Source organism: Drosophila yakuba, unplaced genomic scaffold, assembly GCF_016746365.2.
Source record: "Drosophila yakuba strain Tai18E2 unplaced genomic scaffold, Prin_Dyak_Tai18E2_2.1 Segkk4_quiver_pilon_scaf, whole genome shotgun sequence".
Lineage (NCBI taxonomy): Eukaryota > Metazoa > Arthropoda > Insecta > Diptera > Drosophilidae > Drosophila > Drosophila yakuba.
The window spans coordinates 413319-436778 of record NW_025048816.1 but is presented as its reverse complement, the minus strand read 5'-3'; the positions used below and the strand labels follow the sequence as shown (position 1 = coordinate 436778).

The 23460-nt window shown below is 37.8% G+C and overlaps 1 protein-coding gene across 1 annotated transcript in view; it reads left to right on the top strand.

The window, feature by feature from the left end:
- Positions 1 to 23088, top strand: part of LOC6529128 (cytochrome P450 307a1) — a 50958-nt gene extending 27870 nt beyond the window's left edge. The window contains exon 2 of the mRNA XM_002090103.3: positions 21756 to 23088. Coding sequence (XP_002090139.2) covers positions 21756 to 23029 — 1274 coding nt within the window. The 3' untranslated portion in view covers positions 23030 to 23088. The remainder of the gene's footprint in view (positions 1 to 21755) is intronic.
- Positions 23089 to 23460: the final 372 nt, after the last annotated feature.

Below are 23460 nucleotides of genomic sequence, written 5' to 3'. Positions count from 1 at the left end.
ATGGCAATGAACCGGAGCAACTCGCATATCTTGGTCGGCTTCGGGAACTCGTTGATCGCATTAACTCGTTCGACCGTTGGGGATATACCGGATGCCGTGATAGAGTATCCCAGAAATGTTACGTCAGTCTTTCCGAACACACTCTTAGCCACGTTAATATGTAGGTTGACTTGCCGCAGGACTCGAAGAGTCCGAATGGTGTGATGATGGCGGTCTTCTCCCGATCTTCCGGCGCGAGCGGGATCTGATAATAGGCACTGACCAGATCGATGGTGGAGAATATGGACTTGCCGGCCAACACCTGGTTAATGTCGCGAATGTGTGGGAGCGGATATCGGTCAGGAACCGTGATCGCGTTCAACCGACGATAGTCACCGAAAGCTCGCCAATCGCCGATGGGTGAGTACTGGACATGACGAAGTTTACAGACTGTAAACAGTGAGGTGGCTTCATCGATTATTTTGCGTCCCTTGATGTCGATGATAAGACCGTAGCGCGAGATGAAATCCGCGCCGATGATAGCTTTTGACACATTGGCCACTATTAACGTCTAGTTGTAACGTCGTTGGAGTCCAAGTGTGAGTGGTAGGGTTCTCGTCCCGTATGTGCTAATTGGTGTGCCGTTGGCTGCGTATAATTGATGCGTTGACGATGGTTTTAGTTGAGGGAATGCGTTGGCGGACAGAACTGATATGTCCGCGCCAGTGTCTATCAAATATTCAGTGTTCGAATTTCTGTCGAATATAAATAGACGTCTGGACTGGATCGCGTCCACTTCGCATGCTGCCTCTTGCGAAGTGGCGGTTAGTTTCCCGCTGGCCACTTGCAAGGCGATCTGCATTTCCTCGCTTTTTCACCGAACCGATTGTGGTAGAAACAAAAGCGATCGTCACGGGACTTTGATCGACTGCTGCTATTTCCACGAGAGCCGGGTTTGTTGCTTCTGGTTTGACTACGGCTTTGATGTTCCGCCTTCCGAGCTCGGCTATCATGGCTCTCAACTCCGTCAATTGCTGCTCCACAGATCCGTGCCGTGCTGACTCCCAGGTCCTGTCTGATGGCTGACACGATATTGTCAAGATCGCTTTGCGCCATCGCCACTACAAGTCGCAAACTCTCGGGTAACCGCTCAAGCCACATGGCTTTCAGGGCGTCTTCTCCAATGCCGTCCCTAAGCAGTTCGCGCATGCGGCGCAGCAATACAGAAGGCTTGTTGTCTCCAAGCTCCAGCGACCGAAACAACTGTGCGAACTGAGACTGAGTTGAAGGCATGTGTTCGGCAATAATTTTGGCCTTAATTGCTTCATACCTTCCAGTAGGCGGCGGATTTCGCAGAATGTACATGATGATCACCAAGTACTCTGTTGGCAGTACGTTCAAAGTTTGATGGAACATTGCTCTGAAAATGCTAATATGGTACATATTTAATGTCTTAAAAAGAAAAAATAAATAAATATAAAAATAAAAAATATTTTTTTTCTCTTAATTTTTCATCTATTTTTTCCTATTTTTTATAATCATAATCATTCAATAATCATACCTATTAAGGAAACTTGATTTATTAGATTTCCCTGTTGACCTTCTAAATTGGATTTTAAGGATTTAGAAGGGACGCATAGGTTTTTTTTTAAGCATTGTTGTCTTGTATTCTCCGAGTCATATCCAATGAGGGAGCTGAGCCACATTGGCCCGCTCCTTTTTACCACATTTATTACTGACCTTCTTTAGTAATACAATATTCGCGTGTACTTATGTATGCAGACAATGTTAAGTTATATGGTATAAGGACATTTCTTTTCATTTGGACTTACAATCCCATCTAAAAAGCTTTTAAATATGGTGCAATGAAACTAAACTTAAATGGCTCGAAGTGAAAAGCTATGACCTTCTTTCGTGTCACTACAAGACACGCCGCGACTTACACTATAAGTGGGTGCTCTTTGAACAGTATAACAAGGGTTGATGATCTTAGTGCTCTTCTGCACTGTAAACTTAAATTTTTATACCATTTTTATACCCGTTACTCGTAGAGTAAAAGGGTATACTAGATTCGTTGAAAAGTATGTAACAGGCAGAAGGAAGCGTTTCCGACCATATAAAGTATATATATTCTTGATCAGGATCAATAGCCGAGTCGATTTGGCCATGTCCGTCTGTCCGTCCGTCTGTCCGTCTGTCCGTCTGTCCGTCTGTCCGTCTGTCTGTCCGTATGAACGTCGAGATCTCAGGAACTACAAAAGCTAGAAAGTTGAGACTAAGCACACAGACTCCAGAGACATAGACGCAGCGCAAGTTTGTCGATTCATGTTGCCACGCCCACTCTAACGCCCACAAACCGCCCAAAACTGCGACGCCCACACTTTTGAAAAATGTTTTGATATTTTTTCATTTTTGTATTGGTATGGTAAATTTCTATCGATTTGCAAAAAAACTTTTTGCCACGCCCACTCTAACGCCCACAAACCGCCCAAAACTGCCACGCCCACACTTTTGAAAAATGTTTTAATATTTTTTCATTTTTGTATTGGTCTTGAAAATTTCTATCGACTTGCAAAAAATCTTTTTGCCACGCCCACTCTTACGCCCACAAACCGCCCAAAGCTGCCACGACCACACTTTTGAAAAATGTTTTGATATTTTTTCATTTTTGTATTAGTCTTGTAAATTTCTATCTTTTCGCGAAAAAACTTTTTGCCACGCCCACTCTAACGCCCACAAACCGCCAAAAACTGTCCTTCGCACTTACACTAGCTGAGTAACGGGTATCAGATAGTCGGGGAACTCGACTATAGCGTTCTCTCTTGTTTTTTCTATAGTCAATAAGGCCAGGGGTGGGCTTGGTTTTATAAAAAGGTGGCATAAGGAATTTGATGATCCTTAATTGACTAATGCATTATTAATTTCGCTAGTACATCCGATTCTTGAGTATAGATCACCTTTGGAGTCCGCTATATTGAGTTCAAAGAATATAAAAAAATTTTTTTTTATTATTGAAAAACTCGGAGAGAAAACATTATTACATGATTAAAGTGAACAGGTTAGACGAGGGTACATTAAATATATTCCACCCCTTTCCAACTTTGCATCACAGCAAAAAAAATTAATTTTTCGTTTTCAATGGTTACTAGTTTATTGATATTGCGTTTGCTTCGAAGCGGATTCAAATGAAAAATGACTTCCAGAGTCTCCAAGGGCTAGAGGGTCTTCTGCAGGTGGTATCGGATTTTTTAATTGGTCAGCGGATATTCTTGTAAACAGTATTCCAACACCTTCGATCAGAGCTAAGAGTACGCCCCCGATGATTGCGCTACCTGCCATGGCTGGAACGCCTAAAAATAAATGAAAACATTTATTCTAATAAACAAATCCGATACTTAGTTTAAAAGTAGCAATAAAGTTTTTTAGTTAGACCCAGTACGATGGCGAACAGAAACTGGACTGAAAATAATATATTATATATTCTATATTTCTTGGTGGCTAAAGAAAATACATAATACAATACAACCTATTGCCACGCCCACACTTTTGAAAAATACGTTGATATTTATACCCGTTACTCGTAGAGTAAAAGGGTATACTAGATTCGTTGAAAAGTATGTAACAGGCAGAAGGACGTCTGTCCGTCCGTCTGTCTGTCCGTCTGTCCGTATGAACGTCGAGATCTCAGGAACTACAAAAGCTAGAAAGTTGAGATTAAGTATACAGACTCCAGGGACATAGACGCAGCGCAAGTTTGTCGATTCAGGTTGCCATGCCCACTCTAACGCCCACAAACCGCCCAAAACTGCACCGCCCACATTTTTGAAAAATGTTTTAATATTTTTTCATTTTTGTATTGGTCTTGTAAATTTCTATCTATTTGCCAAAAAACTTTTGGCCACGCCCACTCTAACGCCCACAAACCGCATAAAAATTGCTACGCCCACACTTTTGAAAAATGTTTTGAAATTTTTTCATTTTTGTATTGGTCTTGTAAATTTCTATCGATTTGCCAAAAAACTTTTTGCCACGCCCACTCTAACGCCCACAAACCGCCCAAAGCTGCCACGCCCACACTTTTGAAAATTGTTTTGATATTTTTTCATTTTTGTATTAGTCTTGTAAATTTCTATCGATTTGCAAAAAAACTTTTTGCCACGCCCACTCTAACGCCCACAAACCGCCCAAAGCTGCCACGCCCACACTTTTGAAAATTGTTTTGATATTTTTTCATTTTTGTATTAGTCTTGTAAATTTCTATCTATTTGCCAAAAAACTTTTGGCCACGCCCACTCTAACGCCCACAAACCGCCAAAAACTGTCCTTCGCACTTACACTAGCTGAGTAACGGGTATCAGATAGTCGGGGAACTCGACTATAGCGTTCTCTCTTGTTTCTTTTTCTATTAGTCTTGTAAATTTCTATCGATTTGCCAAAAAACGCCCATTTCCCACGGCCACTATAACGCCTACAAATCGCCAAAAACTGTGTTTAAGACTCTCCTCCCTTCCGCTAGTTGAGTAACAAGTATCAGAGAGTCGGGGAACTCGAATATAGCGTTCTCTCTTGTTTTGCTTAGTTTAGAACAAATTTTCTTGAATTAAAAAAAATGTTCTTAATTCTATGGTGATTAATTCTAAATATAGAGCGAGGGTTTTTATATTCTAGGGTCTTTTTTCCTTTTAGTGACTTTAAACTAGGACCTAATTTTCTGAAATATTTTTTTGCAATAAAGGGTGATTTTTGAAAAATCGTTCATGTTAACCGTTACTCGTAAAGTAAAAGGGTATATAAGGTTCGTTGAAAAGTATGTAACAGGCAGAAGGAAGCGTTTCCGACCATATAAAGTATATATATTCTTAATCAGTATCAATAGCCGAGTCGATCTGGCCATGTCCGTCTGTCCGTCCGTATGAACGTCGAGATCTGAGGAACTACAAAAGCTACGCCAACAAACCGCACAAAACTGCCATGCCTACACTTTTGAAAAATGTTTTGATATTTTTTCATTTTTGTATTGGTCTTGTAAATTTCTAGCGATTAGCCAAAAAACTTTTTGCCACGATCCCTCTAACGCCCACAAACCACTTTCCTTCGCACTTCCACTAGCTGAGTAACGGGTATCAGATAGTCAAAGAACTCGACTATAGCGTTCTCTCTTGTTTTTGTATTAGTTTTGTAAATTTCTATCGATTTGCAGAAAACGGGTTTGCCATCCTAACGCGCACAAGCCGCCCAAAGCAGCCCCACCCAACACTTTTGAAAAAGGTTTTGATATTTTTTCACATTTGTCCTTTGCGCTTTCACTAGCTAGTAACGGATAGTAAATAGTCGGAGAACTCGACTATAGCATTCTGTCTTTTTTTAGCTTGATCTTGTGGATAAATCGGTCTAGCTAAACTCTGTCGAATGCTTGGGATACATCCGGAAAAACTGCTGTGCAGTATTGTCGGTTCTTCAATGCGGTTCTTATTTCTGTTGTTTTTCAGTTAACCTGTTCTATAGATCCAAGCTTAGAGAGACATGAAAGTAAGCTTATGGGTGTGCACGACGAAGAAGATATCGGATCCTTTTCGGGTTCAGGAATCATTATGTATGGTGATTGATTTTTTCTATCTGCCTGGGAAGTAACCAACTCTAGTTATGGCGTTGAGCTGGGTTATATAGCAAATGGCGCAGCAAGGCAGCTGAATTATTTTTTTTTGAGTTATGAGGTCACAGCCGGGAAATTTCTTTGGATTAATGTGCTCATTTAAGGCATTTGCAAACGTTACTTCAGTGTTGAAGGGGACGGACCCGGAGGCATTTCTTAAAGCTTTGAGTATGAAGATTTCTGAGTTTGTGTTTGATGGGGCGAGTGTGGGCATTCCTTGTTGTGTTCTTAATGTAGTGTTTCGTAGCTGGAAACTACTCTTCACCTCCTTGTAAATTGGCAGCCTGTGTAGTTTGCTGTGTGATTGCCCCAAAGTTTCCTCTCCTTTTCTCCCTGGGTATGTTCTTGTTTGATGGTCAATGTGCAGAGGCGTGGAGATCTCCACAAATTACGCATACAGTGCGGGTGTGGTCGTATTCTTGAAAGTTCGTACATTGCACAGGAGTCTTTCGCCTATGTGGCTCATTAAATGTGATTTTACGATGCAAAAGAAACTGTAGCTTGTAGATTGGATGAATGTCGTATCTTTTTAGGTGCTTGGTTTTAGGTTGAAGCTCAACTTAAAAAAGTGGGTGCGGCTTCTTGGTTTGTTCAGAATGTGAAAAACTTATTTAGCAGAACATCCCTTTTCCTGTAGCGCCTCCGCAATTTCCTCGGGCGACACCGCGGGCTCAATGCCCTTCAAAACAACTTTTAAACCCTTGCTGCTTTTAAGCTGGAGTGCGTAAAACTTTTTTTTGTCGTTTAGATACGTCGTGAGCTATCTGTACTTGTCTTCAGTATTTGTTTGGACTAAGGTACTAATTAGAGAAAGTTTGCCGAAAATTACATTGAAAAAAACTTAAGTTGATAAATAATGCCATTTCTGGTAATATTTAGCTGCAAATGACTCAACACAATCGGAAATTTCGTATGATAAGCCAATTTACATAGGAGTAGCGGTTTTCGAGTAATCAAAGTGGTTTATGTACGAATTTTATTCTAATTTTGTATTATCTAAAAGTCTTTCTATGAAAATTTTATACATGGATACAGCAGCATTTTTTTTTATCCTCTGGAGAATTTTATCCACTTATAAAATAAAATCTAGAATTCTTCGATAGGATTTCGTTTTAAGGTCTTAAGGCTAAGGCAAACTCCTGCTTAGTTGGTAAGGAAGGAAACGATACAAAATGTATTAAAAAGTGAAAGGTGTTAAAAACTAGGTTTATAAAAAAAAGAAGAGAGAACGCTATAGTCGAGTTCCCCGACTATCTGATACCCGTTACTCAGCTAGTGGATGTGCTAAGAAGAAATTTCAACACTGACAGTTTTTGGTGGTTTGTGGGCGTTAGAGTGGGCGTGGCAAAAAGTTTTTTGGCAAATTGATAGAAATTTACAAGACTAATACAAAAATGAACAAATATCAAAACATTTTTCAAATGTGTGGGCGTGGCAGTTTTGGGCGGTTTGTTGGCGTGGCAACATGAATCGACAAACTTGCGCTGCTTCTATGTCTCTGGAGTCTGTATGCTTAATCTCAACTTTCTAGCTTTTGTAGTTCCTGAGATCTCGACGTTCATACGGACGGACAGACGGACGAAAAGACGGACAGACGGACATGGCCAGATCGCCAGAAATTAACGCTTGAACGTTAGATATAGATATCTGGGAAGATACCACAAATTGTTAGTTATTTTATAAAAAATATATTTCTGACCTCACCTCAGATTTGACAAACAAAATGTTGCCGTCGGCAACAACAATTTACGATTTGGTAACGGGTCGAAGTACGTCGCAAAAGCTATCCCGAAGGTTGCCATACTGTTGGTGGACAGGCAGATAAAAGTACTTATAAAATATAAAAGAATTCATTAATTAAATAAAAGGAGGGCCACACGTGTTCTTTGTAAATAATGCTATATAATTTAATTACTTAAATGGTCAAAGTGCGGTAAAAAAAAAATTGCGAACATCGGAATAAACACTGAAAAAGGTGGCAACTCAAGATTTTACTCAAGCAAAAATTTTGAGAAAACCAGAGCACCTAAAAACAAAATGGTACGATTTGGCCCAAATCGAAATCGAAAAAATCTTACGATTACGACCATTAGAAATAATCAGAAACACCATAGTAAAATTTGCGAACCCAGAGAACATCGACGAAGTCCGAAAATTCCTTGGCTTTAGCGGCTATTTTCGAAATTCGTCCCTGGCTTTTCGCCGAACCGCTACGAAAACTACTCCGCAAAGGTCATGTTCGGATGGAAGCAGCAGGGGAAAGACGCTGTCAATAAATTAAAACAGAAACTCAGCTTTAAGCCGATCCTCGTAAGTTATCGTTATCATGTAGACGAACTTCATACTTAAGCCGGTCAGCGAGTCGTTGGAAAAATTTTAAAATGATGTATATGGCGGACATTACGATGTAATCTATGTAATCGAAGGTGGACGTTTATATCCTATACAACGATAAGCATTTTTGTGTGTTGTGTCAACTTATATTTCACATCCTTAACTAATGTCATGATAAAACTGGAGACGTGGGCACGAACAAAACGATTGAACGCATTTCCAATTTGTTCTGGTTTCTCTCGTGCGCAAATATCTAAACGGCTACATAAAAACATTACGCTTTACGAAATTTAGGAGCAGTTAAACAATAGAAGTTAAATAATAACAACACACGTTATAGACGCAGTCCTTGAATTCTATCGAGATAATAATATGAAGCACGTTCTAAAAGCAGTCAGAGCGCAAATATCTAAACGGCTACATAAAAACATGACGCTTTACGAAATTTAGGAGCAGTTATACAATAGAAGTTAAACAATAACAACACACGTTATTGACGCAGTCCTTGAATTCTATCGAGATAATAATATGAAGCACGTTCTAAAAGCAGTCAGAGCGCCACGAGCGAACGGTCACGTTGGGAGAGCAAAACGTATTACTGTTGAATGCAAAACAAAACAAGAGAAAACGGTATAGTCGAGTTCCCCGACTATCTGATACCCGTTACTCAGCTAGTGGAAGTGCGAAGGAGAGTCTTCAACACTGACAGTTTTTGGCGGTTTGTGGGCGTAAGAGTGGGCGTGGCAAAAAGTTTTTTGGCAAATAGATAGAAATTTATAAGACTAAAACAAAAAATAAAAAATTTCAAAACATTTTTCAAAAGTGTGAGCGTGGCAGCCTTGGGCGGTTTGTGGGCGTTAGAGTGGGGGTGGCAAAAAGTTTTTTGGCAAATCGATAGAAATTTAAAAGACTAATACAAAAATAAAAAAATATCAAAACATTTTTCAAAAGTGTGGGCATGACAGCTTTGGGCGGTTTGTGGACGTTAGAGTGGGCGTGGCAAAAAGTTTTTTGGCAAATCGATAGAAATTTACAAGACTTGGATGTTAGTTTGGGTGTGGTCTAGGGATGATGTATTTTGATAAAGATGGGATGTCGGTTATAGAATATATTGAACCAAGAGTGGTTAAGTCGTATCGTTCCCAACACCATATTATGACCATAGTATGATGTCTCAGGGGGAAACGCAAGCTATACGAAGTTTGCCGATTGACGGAATAATTTTTACAGCGCAAATGTATATAGCGGACGACGAGCATATGCAACATAAAATCTTATTGGGATAAGATGTCATCGTTCATCCTGCTGTACATCCTGCTTAAAGTGGAGAACAGATAAACCGCGCCATCGTTGAAACTAGCATCGAAATTGAAGGTAATCAAGTTTTTTTTCAATCTCAACCCAAAACGTGAAACGGTAAATGAAATGGTCATGATATTATTCAAAAGTCGACATCTGATTAAGCCAGTTTTCTACTACTGATCAAAAAGCAAAACGAAAGCGATCGACTCTGTAAAGACAAGCGAGGCAATAAAATTTTGATATTTCGTTTGATCTAAGTAGCGGGCATCAAAATGGAGTAACTCCGGAAAACAGAAGATTCACCGCATTCATCACAAATTATAAAGAATGCCCCTTGGAAATAAAAATACCCCAGCAGCATTCTACAGACTTATGGCTAAAATACAAAAGTAGCTGAAGAAAGGCGATATGTTGCACTACATGGAAGACATCCTCGTTCGCAGCAACCCATTCCATGAAATGATTGCCACGTGGTCAAGGTTGTTAAGCGTGATAAGCGATAAATGCAAAAATTACTTTTAGTGACATCATCAATTTTCTAGCACATTTACACAGTTACACGCCAGTGGCCTTAGACCATGAGAAATAATCACAAACACCATAGTAAAATTTCCGAACCCAGAGAACATCGACGAAGTCCGCAAATTCCTTGGCTTTAGCGGCTATTTTCGAAAATTCGTTCCTGGCTTTTCGCCGAACCGCTACGAAAACTACTCCGCAAAGGTCATGTTCGGATGGAAGCAGCAGGAGAAAGACGCTGCCAATAAATTAAAACAGAAACTCAGCTTTAAGCCGATCCTCGTAAGTTATCGTTATCATGTAGACGAACTTCATACCTAAGCCGGTCAGCGAGTCGTTGGAAAAATTTTAAAATTATGTATATGGCGGGCATTACACAGTTATTACAGATTGCAGCGATTTACATACAATGATGGAAAAACTCGAACTCATCGCAAGAACAGCTTGGTGGTGGCTACGCATCCAGGACTTTGATATCAACATTATGCAAGCAGGATGGAAATCGACGACTATGTAATCGAAGGGGGACGTTTATATCCTATACAGCGATAAGCTTTTTTGTGGGTTGTGTCAAGTTAACTCATATTTCACATCCTTAACTAATGTCATGATAAAACTGGAGACGTGGGCACGAACAGCGCAAATGTATATAGCGGAACGAGCTTATGCAAAAAATATCAAAACATTTTTCAAAAGTGTGGGCGTGCCAGCTTTGGGCGGTTTGTGGGCGTTAGAGTGGGCGTGGCGAAAAGTTTTATGGAAAATCGATAGAAATTTACAAGACCAATACAAAACTGAAAAAAAATAAAAACATTTTACAAAAGTGTGGGCGTGGTAATTTTGGGCGGTTTGTTGAAGTGGGCGTGGCAAAATGAATCGACAAACTAGCGCCGCGTCTAGTCTGTGTGCTTAATCTCAACTTTCTAGCTTTTGTAGTTCCTGAGATCTCAGCGTTCATACGGACGGACAGACAGACAGACGGACGGACGGACAAACGGAGATGGCCAGATCGACTCGGCTATTGATCCTGATCAAGAATATATACACTTTATATGGTCGGAAACGCTTCCTTCTGCCTGTTACATACTTTTCAACGAATCTAATATACCCTTTTACTCTACGAGTAAAGGGTATAACTATATGATGTACCCCCAAGCAACTTTTATTTGGATTGAAGCCGCGTGACTTCCTGCAGAACAAGGCCATGCGGGCGAAAGTTTATTACGCTTTAACCAAAACGTATCTTTATTTATAATCAATCTAATTTAAGCCATCCTATAACGCGATCGTCTAATTATATAATGTTCGCAAGGATCCCAAAGAAGGTTTAGTATTTTTAGAGTCAAGGCGTCTGCTCAGTTAGAGTTACTTTATTCGAATGTTTCTTATGCGCTCAACTTGGGCTGAGATGACCCGTATATATAGTACTTATTATTATATACATATAGTTCCATATACATATACATATGTATGCAGAAGGCATGCATATGTCATGTATGGTCTGACCACTTGAGCTGCAAAGTGCCTGCTCAGCATTCCCACGCTCCGCGATCGGCTTATGTATAAGCGTTAGATCATATTACTTGAGCGCTGGAACACTTGTGTAATTGTTGGTGGTCTTTTGGGTACTTAAACGTTATGTTTATTATGACAAAGTGTCACAATGTTTTGAAGATAAGTTGTACCCATTAATTTAGTATATTTATAGGGTAGATATGTTACACCTCCATTTTAAAAGAAATGACGTAGTACATGTAATATTATACACGTAATACATATTAATATTTTTAAAAATTATTTAACATTTTTTTTTAAAATGATATTGATTTTTCTTATTAATTATTAGCAATGTTTTGTCTCAAAGCATTTTTGTGTAATGACAATATAATAAAAAAAACTTATGTTGAAGAAGGAAAAAGACTTTTTTTTTTTGATTTTTTTTGTTTTGATCAGACCTTTTCTTAAGTGAAATGAATCGTTTCATTGATTATATATTTTTAGTCTATCCTTATGTACTTTTTGTTTCTTTAGCTTTGTATCTCTACCTAATTACTATGTTATCTCTGTCTTCTATGGTTTCTACAGTATAAGGACCTAAATATACTGGATCTAACTTATGACCCGTTTCGTTCCTTAGTATAACTTTATCTCCTATTTTTAATTGAAAATCTGAAGTTTTCTTATCAAAAAGTTGTTTTCTATAAGACTTCGCTTTTTCTAACATAAGTCTAGCTCTTTTATATGCTATTTCTAATCTAAATTTTATTTCCTTAGAGTAATCTTCTACATTATACAGTAGTTCTATTCTATCTGTTTTATTAAAATTTGCGGACTGCCTTGGTAATCTTCCAATGACTAGTTCATATGGACAGTAATCATGCATGACTGATGGTGTTGTGTTGAAACAATATGTAAAATATTGTATCCAAACGTCCCGATCAGTTTTATCTGCAGAGATGTATAAACGAATGTATTCATTGAATGTTCTATGACATCGTTCTATTGTCCCTAAAGTTTGGTGATGATATGCGGTAGATGTTAGGTTTTCTATCTTCATGTATTTGCACATATCTAAAATTACTTTATTTTTATACTCGGTACCCATGTCCGAAATGAACGTACTTTAGTATACAATTTTCGAATATAGCTCTTGCGACAGTATTTGCGCTTTTGTTTGCAACCGGTATGGTTACTAGATACTTCGTTAAATCACATATAAGTGTGACGATGTATTCGTTGCCATATTCTGATTTCGGTAGTGGACCTACTGTGTCCACTATCACTATATCAAAAGCATTTGTTGGGGTTTCTGTGTGAGTCATTGGGGTCTTTGTATGTGTCGTTGTATTCGACATTTGGCATTTATGATATCTACGTATGTACTCTTATATATGACGAGTCATATTTTTCCAATAATAGTGTCCTTTTGTTTTTCGCTAGCGTTCTTGTAATGCCTGCATGACCTCCTTGAATTGGATCGTCATGATATGTAGACAGTATTGATTGTATCTCTTTTTCAGTTTTTATAATGGTCACCGGCTGGAGTAGCGCTACTCTTAATGATTATACCCGTTACTCGTAGAGTAAAAGGGTATACTAGATTCGTTGAAAAGTATGTAACAGGCAGAAGGAAGCGTTTCCGACCATATAAAGTATATATATTCTTGATCAGGATCAGTAGCCGAGTCGATCTGGCCATGTCCGTCTGTCCGTCCGTCTGTCTGTCCGTCTGTCCGTCTGTCCGTCTGTCCGTCTGTCCGTATGAACGTCGAGATCTCAGGAACTACAAAAGCTAGAAAGTTGAGATTAAGCATACAGACTCCATAGACATAGACGCAGCGCAAGTTTGTCGATTCATGTTGCCACGCCCACTCTAACGCCCACAAACCGCCCAAAACTGCCACGCCCACACTTTTGAAAAATGTTTTGATATTTTTTCATTTTTGTATTGGTCTTGTAAATTTCTATCGATTTGCCAAAAAACTTTTTGCCACGCCCACTCTAACGCCCACAAACCGCCCAAAGCTGCTACGCCCACACTTTTGAAAAATGTTTTGATATTTTTTCATTTTTGTATTGGTCTTGTAAATTTCTATCGATTTGCAAAAAAACTTTTTGCCACGCCCACTCTAACGCCTACAAACCGCCAAAAACTGTCTTTAAGACTCTCCTTCTCCCTTCCACTAGCTGAGTAACGGGTATCAGATAGTCGGGTAACTCGACTATAGCGTTCTCTCTTGTTTTAATTTTATATTGCCCGTATTTTTGAAATTATCTATTGAAATGGTTTCAAAGATTTTTTCACTCGGTGCCAATTTGAGTTGGCTGATTTTTAGTATACCGGCTTGCATTTCAAGCCTTTGGAAGAACTGACCTAAATCAAAAATTCCATTGGTATATGAATCGTCAACATCAATTCTTGCAATAACTTTATTTCCTCGTTTTAGTAAACAAATAGATTCAGTTATTCGCAAGGTCACTACTTTTCGTACTTCCTCATTTGTTATGACTTCGTGTACGTTGGGCTTAGATACATTTTGGATACTTTGCCTAGGCAATAGTTCTTTATTTGTTACTGTACAGTTTTTATCTTGTCTACCTTGTTGCCTGGTAGTGACTTTCAGGACTTTATGTTGCATGTCTTTGAGTTCTGTTATATTTATACGCGAGAGTGCGTCTGCTACAAAATTATCTTTCCCCTTTAGGTATTCTACAGTGAAGTCGTATTCTTCATGCATGCGAGTTAATTTAGAACTGGGATTAGTCACAGAAAATAGGTACGTTAAAGGTCAATTTTAATGGTGAAATGTTTGCCATAAATATATGGTCTAAAATGGGTAATTGCCCAATGAATTGCCGCTAGTTCTTGTTCCGTTGTACTCTTATTGCTTTCTCCTTTTGTAAATGAACGTGATGCATAAGCTATTGGGAGCTGAATCCCGTTACGGTTATAAGTTAGAACTGCTCCGCAAGCTTGTTTACTAGCATCCGTTATAATGCAAAATTCTTTGCGAAAATCGGGATATTGTAATAATGTGGGGTGCATAAGATTTTCTTTAAGGTATTCGAATGCGTTCTGGCATTCGCTTAACCATTCAAAAGGGACATTCTTTTTACATAATCTAGTTATGTGCCGTGAATAGTCGGCGAAGTTCCTTATAAATCGACGATAATAGTTGCAGAATGCTACAAATCGTCTTGCGCTGTCCGCATCATTTTTATACCCGTTACTCGTAGAGTAAAAGGGTATACTAGATTCGTTGAAAAGTATGTAACAGGCAGAAGGAAGCGTTTCCGACCATAAAAAGTATATATATTCTTGATCAGGATCAGTAGCCGAGTCGATCTGGCCATGTCCGTCTGTCCGTCCGTCTGTCCGTCTGTCCGTCTGTCCGTCTGTCCGTATGAACGTCGAGATCTCAGGAACTACAAAAGCTAGAAAGTTGAGATTAAGTATACAGACTCCAGGGACATAGACGCAGCGCAAGTTTGTCGATTCAGGTTGCCACGCCCACTCTAACGCCCACAAACCGCCCAAAACTGCCACGCCCACATTTTTGAAAAATGTTTTAATATTTTTTCATTTTTGTATTGGTCTTGTAAATTTCTATCGATTTGCAAAAAAACTTTTTGCCACGCCCACTCTAACGCCCACAAACCGCCCAAAGCTGTCACGCCCACACTTTTGAAAAATGTTTTGATATTTTTTCATTTTTGTATTGGTCTTGTAAATTTCTATCGATTTGCCAACAAACTTTTTGCCACGCCCACTCTAACGCCCACAAACCGCCCAAAGCTGCTACGCCCACACTTTTGAAAAATGTTTTGATATTTTTTCATTTTTGTATTGGTCTTGTAAACTTCTATCGATTTGCCAAAAAACTTTCTGCCACGCCCACTATAACGCCTACAAACCGGCAAAAACTGTGTTTAAGACTCTCCTTCTCCCTTCCACTAGCTGAGTAACGGGTATCAGATAGTCGGGGAACTCGACTATAGCGTTCTCTCTTGTTTTTTAATTCCTTTTTTTTATTCCTCTCGGGAACTTAGGGCTTCTACGAGAGCTTTCCTTCTAAAGCCGTTTTATGTTTAAACGTCTCGTATTAGTTTCAGTAATCGTTGTGTTTTTCGACCGATCTGGTGATTGGCCAGATGCGGCTTATCCCAGTGGTGGGGCTGCCACCTGTCGCCATCGGGGATTGGCGTCTACGGTGTTGTGTTGTTATTCGTAGAAAAGCGATCAGTCTGGTAACGCGCTTGCCCTGCTGGGTGTTGTTGCTGTTCGCAGAAAAACACAGGGTGCGCTTGGTACTATGTGGGTGCCCCCGTTTTTTCTCCCATGTATTGAGGAGGGGGTGGGGCGTTGGGGCAAGTGAAAGTTGCCGACAATTGTTGTAATAGTCATTTATTATGTGGAAGAATACTTTCTAAAAGTTAGAAAAGCATTTCAGAGAGGAAGTTTTTTTGTGTGGCCATGCTCTCGTCATGGGTGGGGTTTGAGCCCACGACCCCGTGGTTAGCAGGTAGTTGCGCTATCCACTACAACACGAGGCCCCACAAATGGTCCCGCATCATGAGGGACAGGATAATTTTTGATGACGTTATATTTCTTGTCATCTGGCAATACTTCTTTGTCTGTGCATTTGTGGCCTAGGAATGTCACTTCGTGCATGAAAAATGAACATTTTTCTGGATGCAACTTAAGGTTATATTTCCTACATACATTAAAAACGTCAGTTAAGTTTTTAATCATGTGTTTTTCTAAACTTCCTATCACCATTAAGTTATCCATATAAAGGAAAGCCTGAGAGGGTTCTAAACCCGAGAATCATATAGTCATCATCCTCTGAAATGAATTTGGTGCTATTTTAAGACCAAATGGTAATCGCGTGAAGCGATATGAGCCATTGCTCGTTGAAAAAGATGTTATATTCCTTGAATTTTCCTAAAGTTCTATTTGGTGGAAACCTGACATCAAGTCAAGGCATGAAAAGTATTTAGCTCAACCTAGTTGATCTAAAATGTCATCCATTCTAGGGAGTGGAAATTTGTCAGAAAGTAGTTATACCCGTTACTCGTAGAGTAATAGGGGATTATACTAGATTCGTTGAAAAGTATGTAACAGGCAGAAGGAAGCGTTTCCGACCATATAAAGTATATATATTCTTGATCAGAATCAATAGCCGAGTCGATCTGGCCATGTCCGTCTGTCCGTCCGTCTGTCCGTCCGTATGAACGTCGAGATCTCAGGAACTACTAAAGCTAGAAAGTTGAGATTAAGCATACAAACTCCAGGGACATAGAAGAAGCGCAAGTTTGTCGATTCATGTTGCCACGCCCACTCTAACGCCCACAAACCGCCCAAAACTGCCACGCCCACACTTTTGAAAAATGTTTTGAAATTTTTTCACTTTTGTATTAGTCTTGTAATTTTCTATCGATTTACCAAAAACTTTTTGCCACGCCCACTCTAACGCCCTCAAATCGCCCAAAGCTGATACGCCCACACTTTTGAAAAATGTTTTGATATTTTTTCATTTTTATATTGGTCTTGTGAATTTCTATCGATTTGCCAAGAAACGTTCTGCCACGCCCACTATAACGCCTACAAACCGCCAAAAACTGTGTTTAAGACTTTCCTTTTCCCTTCCATTAGCTGAGTAACGGGTATCAGATAGTCGGGGAACTTGACTATATCCTTCTCTCTTGTTTTTTATTTATTTGACGATAGTTAATTACTAATAGCCATTTCTTCTCTTGTGGATTTGGTAATGATTTTTTCGGAACTAACAAGAGTGGGCTGTTATACTCGGATACAGACGGTTCGACGATTTTGTCCCCAATTAATTTCCCTACTTGTTTTTGAATTTCTACAATATGGCTATGCGGGCTTCTGTAGTTTTTTATATATATGGGTTCATCATCTTTACGTCTTAATGTTTGTTTATAAAAGTTGTTTGTTGATATTGGTTCGGTTTCCAGTCCGAACACATCACTATACTGTGTGCATAGTTCAGTTAATTGATTTTTGAATTGGTCTGGAAAATTTTTCTTTAGTACTGGAAGTACTTGTTCGCTTCTATTTTTAGTGTTGGTATTATGAATGTCATAATCTTTTAAATTTTCATATTGGATTTTGTTTACTTTGACCAATTGATCGAAATTAGTTGTATTCAGAAGTCGAATGTATAAATGTTTGGATGCTGCTATTGTATTTGCAACATAAATCCCATTGTGTATTTCCTGATTAGGCACAAATAATCACAAATAACTTGTGATCTGGCTGGCAGAAGAACTGTATTGTTGCCAGCGCTATATATTATCGGAACATATATTGGATAATTTAAATTTTGGGGTCTAATTATAAATCAGTCTTCACTTGGTTTGAAATCTAGTTGACAATTGAATTTCTTTATAAAATCAATGCCTATTATTCCATCACATGGTATTGCAAAATGTGGGTCTACCAAGTGAATTTCATGTGGAATAATATATTTGGTTGATTGGAGTTCTATTGAGGTTGTTCCTCGAGACTTCATCACACCTTGGCCTATGCCTTCGATGTTTATTATTTTTTCTGTTTGAATTTGGAAGTTATCAGAATTTACCTTCAGAAGTGAGATATCTGCACCAGTATCAACGAGAAATGTTAGTTTATTTTCAGTTGAATGATTATGGAAAGTTACGAATATATTAATTCTATAATTGGTGGAATGAACTTTAACATTTATTGGTTGTATCCAAAGGGTTCTGTGAGTTTTCCGACGTATTTTGCGTGATTCTCACATTGCTGTTATTATTATTATTACCCTGGTAGTAGTTTCCGCCGGCTCTCCCTTGGTTTTGGCCTCTTCTACCTCCACGGTTATTAAAGTTATTATTGTTGTTGTTATTGCTGCCTCGGTTGCAATTGTTGTGGTAGTTATTTCTTCCGCGATTATAACCTCGGCCTCCTCTATTATTATTATTTGCACCTCGTCGATAATAGAGTACAGTGTTACTCTGACCTGTTATCTCTGTGCAACTGTTTACAAATTTGGAGATGGCATCATTAATTTTTTGTGAATGTGCCTGCTTGCATGATAAGTTTTACCTTATCAACGGAGCAATTCTGTGTCATTGCTTTTACAGCTGTTGTAGTGCTGTATTTATTCGCTAAAGACTGGCTGAGACCTTCACTGATATAGGCCTTCGTCAGTTTCTCCATCTCTTGGGTGTATTGGCTAGCCGTTTTATTTCTCTGTTGTAGATTGAGAAGCTTGGCAGATACCACTTCTACCGATTCTCCTTTTACTGCACTTGACAGTTGTGTAATGATTGCAGCAATTGTCTGCTCATTACTTATAAGGTTTCTTACATGGCCTTTAAGTTTAGTTTTTATTAGGCTTATCGCAGTCGTTTCATGTGTGCTCTTTAAGCTGTCTAGTAGACTGAGAACATCCAAAAAACTTTGTAGATTTTTTGGTTTACCATCAAACTCTGGTATCAGAGATGTGGCTCGGCTGATAAAGTCTGTCAATTTCTGTGCCATTTCAGAAATTGTTATTGTTTCAGATTTTAATTCAATTCGGTCGCTTGTTTCTAGTGTTTCAATTTCCCTATCGGACTCAGCGCCGCCTGATTGTACATATTCGTTTAGATCTTTGAACTGGTCTGGGTTGAATTCAACCAATTGACTTAGACTTTCTGGTACATCTATTAGAATATGCCTTCTTTTTCTGATATTATTTAATCTTGTGTTTAGGGATTTTATAACCCTCAAACATTTGTTATTATGTTCAGATGTGAGTCTATTTGCATATTTATTTACTAATGTAACTATATTATTATATTCTCCTACAACTATCCCTATATGATTTTTCAAAGTTTCGGATTTTATTACTGCATCTCTATTGATACACTTATAAGACTTGTCAAACCTATAGCGAAATTCGTCTATTTGTATCGCCATTTCGCTCCATTCCATTCTTGTCGTAAAAAAAGGTTTTTATGAAGCTTTCTTTTACTCTATATATTTTTTAAATCTGGTCTAAACGATTTGCCCTATTCATATAACGTTTTTTGATGATTTTGTTATGCTTAACATAAATTGTAAGCAGAAATTGTAGAATTAGCACTATTGTAATGATCAGCAATAAGTTCCACAACGCATTTATATCGTCTGTCTGATCTATAATTTTTACGTTATTAACTATCTTGGCAGTATTGTCTTTTGCCTCACTAGGTTGGCTCACATATTTGTTTTCAATAATAAAAAAAATTGTCCAACCGCATTGTTAGTAAAAAGCCTAACAGATATTAGTGTTTTTCAAGCAGCGGTTTCCCGCATCGGCTTGGATTTAGAAATTAAAACTAAGGCAAATTGGGTCATTGGCATTTATTTATGCAGCCCGTTTGCGTTGTTTCGCACCTTGCGAAAGCTTGTTTTCAATGTTTTCCAGACGCTCTTTGTAGCGTTACCGGGATGTCTCGTTTCTGGCCAACTGGGCCAATTTCTTGACCAGTCGGCGTTGTTGTAGTAGCTTTACCCTTTTTCCGGAGCGTTTGTGCTTCATTGGTTCCTTCCTTGCCTGCCTTGCCCGGTACTCAGCTATTGTGAGTGGGCGTGGTCCATCTGCAGGGTTTTGCTGCAGAGCTTCTTCTAACGTTGGCAAGTCCCTTTGTATCGTGGGCTGCGCGTTCAAAAATTGTGCCTCCTCTGCCATCAATTGTTGCGTGTTATTGTTATTATTTTTGCACAAATTTTATCGGTGATTTGGTTGGCAAGGTGGCAAGGCATTTGTTGTCAGGCGGAGGCGAGACTTAGTCTCATGTCCTGATGTCCTGACAACCTGAGGTCCTGACGTCCTGAGGACCTGACGTGCTGTCACGGTTGCCATATAAAGTTCGCAAGGATCCCAAAGAAGGTTCAGTATTTTTAGAGTCAGAGCGTCTGCTCAGTTAGAGTTACTTTATTCGAATGTTTCTTATGCCTATGGACCCTAAAATAAATACTTTACAAATTTACTAAGCATATTGTAAACGTATGAAAACACAAACAATTTTTAAAAGAGTTTCCCGTGGGGCCAAAAACTATTTTAAAGTATCAGGCTTTAATTATTTAAAACACCGATACTTCAGATCAGCCCGGAAGTCATTGGATTGCTTCCTATTTAAAAAAAAAGGAATACGTGACAAATTTAAAATTTTGCGTTTATAAATATTTTTATAATAAGCAATAACTACAAAGTTATTTTTCTAGTACGTGTGGTAATTATTGCATGCTGTACGGTCTTTTTAGATGTAATAAGGAAACATAATTTCTTACAAAATTTTAGAAAAAATTACTTTCATATAATTAACATTTTTAAAAAAATATAAATTTAAAAAAAAATTGTACAAAAAAATGCATCAAGAAGACCTCCATTTGTTTAGGATCCATTTTAGTTTGATAGTTTTACTCTTTAAGGTTCTCTTAAAGAATAAAGTTAAATTTAAAAACGTATAATTTTGTATTGAAAAATTTCCTCTACTTATTTATTTACTAATTAAAATTCAATTTGTGCACAATTATATATATATACATACTTTCCCTTGTTGTAGGATAAAAATTTACAAGACTAATACAAAAATGAAAAAACATCAAAACATTTTTAAAAGTGTGGCCGTGGCAATTTTTGGCGGTTTGTGGGTGTTAGAGTGGGCGTGGCAACATGATAATATGATATGATATACATATAAAAAATATAATTTCTTGATCAGGATTAACAGCCGAGTCGAACTGGCCATGTCTGTCCGTCCGTTCAAGCACCTTTACCTAAGCTGGAAAGGTGTTGCAGTTTTTTCACATTTTTGTTAGTTTTGTAAATTTTTTCTCGATTTGCGAAAAAATCTTTTTTTGCCACTCTCTTTGCCACCCACTCTATACGCCAAGCCGCCAAAAACTGTTATTGTTGAAATTTCTTCTTCACACTTCCACTATCAGATAGTCGGATAGAACTTGACTATAACATTCTGTCTTGCTTTATTTGTCTTCTAAATTTTTATAGAAAATCTTTCGACACGCCCAATCTATCAACAACAAACCACCCAAAACTGTCACGGCTACACTTCTGAATAATATTTTTTTTATAATCAATTATTGGATTATATTATTAACATTTCTTTAGAAAATCCATGTGACCTAAAACCTTTAACACTTGCAGCTAGTGCCAACATATTTTGTAAATATAACATATGTACCTTGCATTCCTTTTTTAGTGGTCTGTTAGTCTTGTGGACGTTTATATGTTCTGTTCTTGGCAAGCGCTATACGACTCAAAAACTTAAGATGCATTGTGTACAGATAATGTTAAACTAAAAATTTAATTTAAAGTTAATGTATTTAAATTAAACTAATTTTCCAGGTCAATCAAATTTAAAAAATAAACAATGAACTTTTTTAACTAACACAAATTTAATAACAAATTTGTATATACCTTTCAAATAGCACTGGCTCTTTGCGACTGGTCTCAATTACAACAAAAGCGGAGAAATCTAGCTCGGCGACACTGCTCTCCTCGGGAATCATCCTCTTATTTTTCAAAGATGTCCGAGATTGGAAACCTTGAAGTTAATCATTTATTGGAGCAGTTTATTAACATTTCTTCAGGAAATTCATGTGACATAAAACCTTTAATACTTGCAGCTAGTGCCAATATGTTTTGTCAATATATGTGTTCAGTTCGGTTTAATTACACCGATACGGGTTTTAAAAAGGTAGTTGAATACTTTGATGAAATCTTCTGGGAAATTAATCAAGGGTATTCTTTTGATTACATACCTTGGCTATTACCATTTTATTGTAATCATATAAATCAAATTGTGCACTGGTCAACTAGTATACGTAAATTTATTTTAGAGAGAATAGTGAATCATCGAGAATCAAACATCAATTTAAATCATCCTGACCAAGATTTTACTGATGCTTTGCTAAAAAGTCTAAAGGAAGACAAGAATGTTTCACGCAATACAATCATTTTTATGCTAGAAGATTTTATTGGAGGACACTCAGCAGTTGGAAATTTGGTAATGTTGGCACTGGCATATATAGCCAAAAATCCAACGATTGGGGAACACATCAGGAATGAGGTAGACGCAGTTTCCACAAAGGGTACAAGGAAAATCAGCCTTTATGATATGAATGTAATGCCATACACGATGGCAACTATTTTAGAGGTTTTACGATACTCTTCGTCTCCTATTGTTCCTCATGTAGCAATGGAAGACTTAGTAATAAAAGGATATGGCGTTACAAAGGGTACAATCGTTTTTATAAATAATTATGTTTTAAATATGAGCGAAAGCTATTGGAATCATCCTGAACAATTTGACCCTGGACGGTTTTTGGAGAATAAATATACAAATAACAAAGAAAATGGTCCAAATTGTGATTACAATAAAACGACCTTAGACGGGTCAGACTTCAGGTTAGAGTTCAATAAAGAAATGGACAAGAATGGAAGCTTAAAAAACAACAATTCTCCACAGAATTCGCATATTAGACAGGTCAAAAAGAGTATTCCCCATTTCTTACCTTTCAGTGTCGGTAAACGTACATGCATCGGACAAAATCTGGTTAGAGGATTTGGATTTCTTTTACTTGCTAACATCATACAAAATTATAACGTTAACAGTGCTGACTTTTCAAAAATTAAGATAGAAAGATCAACCGTGGCCCTGCCAACAAAATGCTTTAAGCTTTCATTGCGGACAAGAGCATAATTTTTGTTTAATTTTAAAGAGTACTATTCCTGTTAAATACATTTTTCCAATTAGCACTAATAAAAAAACATGTTTTAAGTAACCCAAATAAATATTTAACGATTTTTAAAGATTATTATTTAATATATACTGCATATTTATTTATAGAATTTCAATAATTAATATAAAAATATATAAAATATTTAAATTTAATTATTAACCTACAATTTAGAACAACCCTTATTTATGAAATTTCAATAATTAACCAGCAAAATAATTAAATTCTTTTTAAATTTTTTCTCAAATACCTATTGCGGCGGTTATAAGTAAATCATTCGGTTACTTCAAAAAGAATGATAAAAAAGGTAAGTAATTGCCCATGCAGAGGAGGGTGAGGATTACTGAATGTTTACCAATAACATAGAATGTTTGCGGGGTGCCAGAAATTCCGA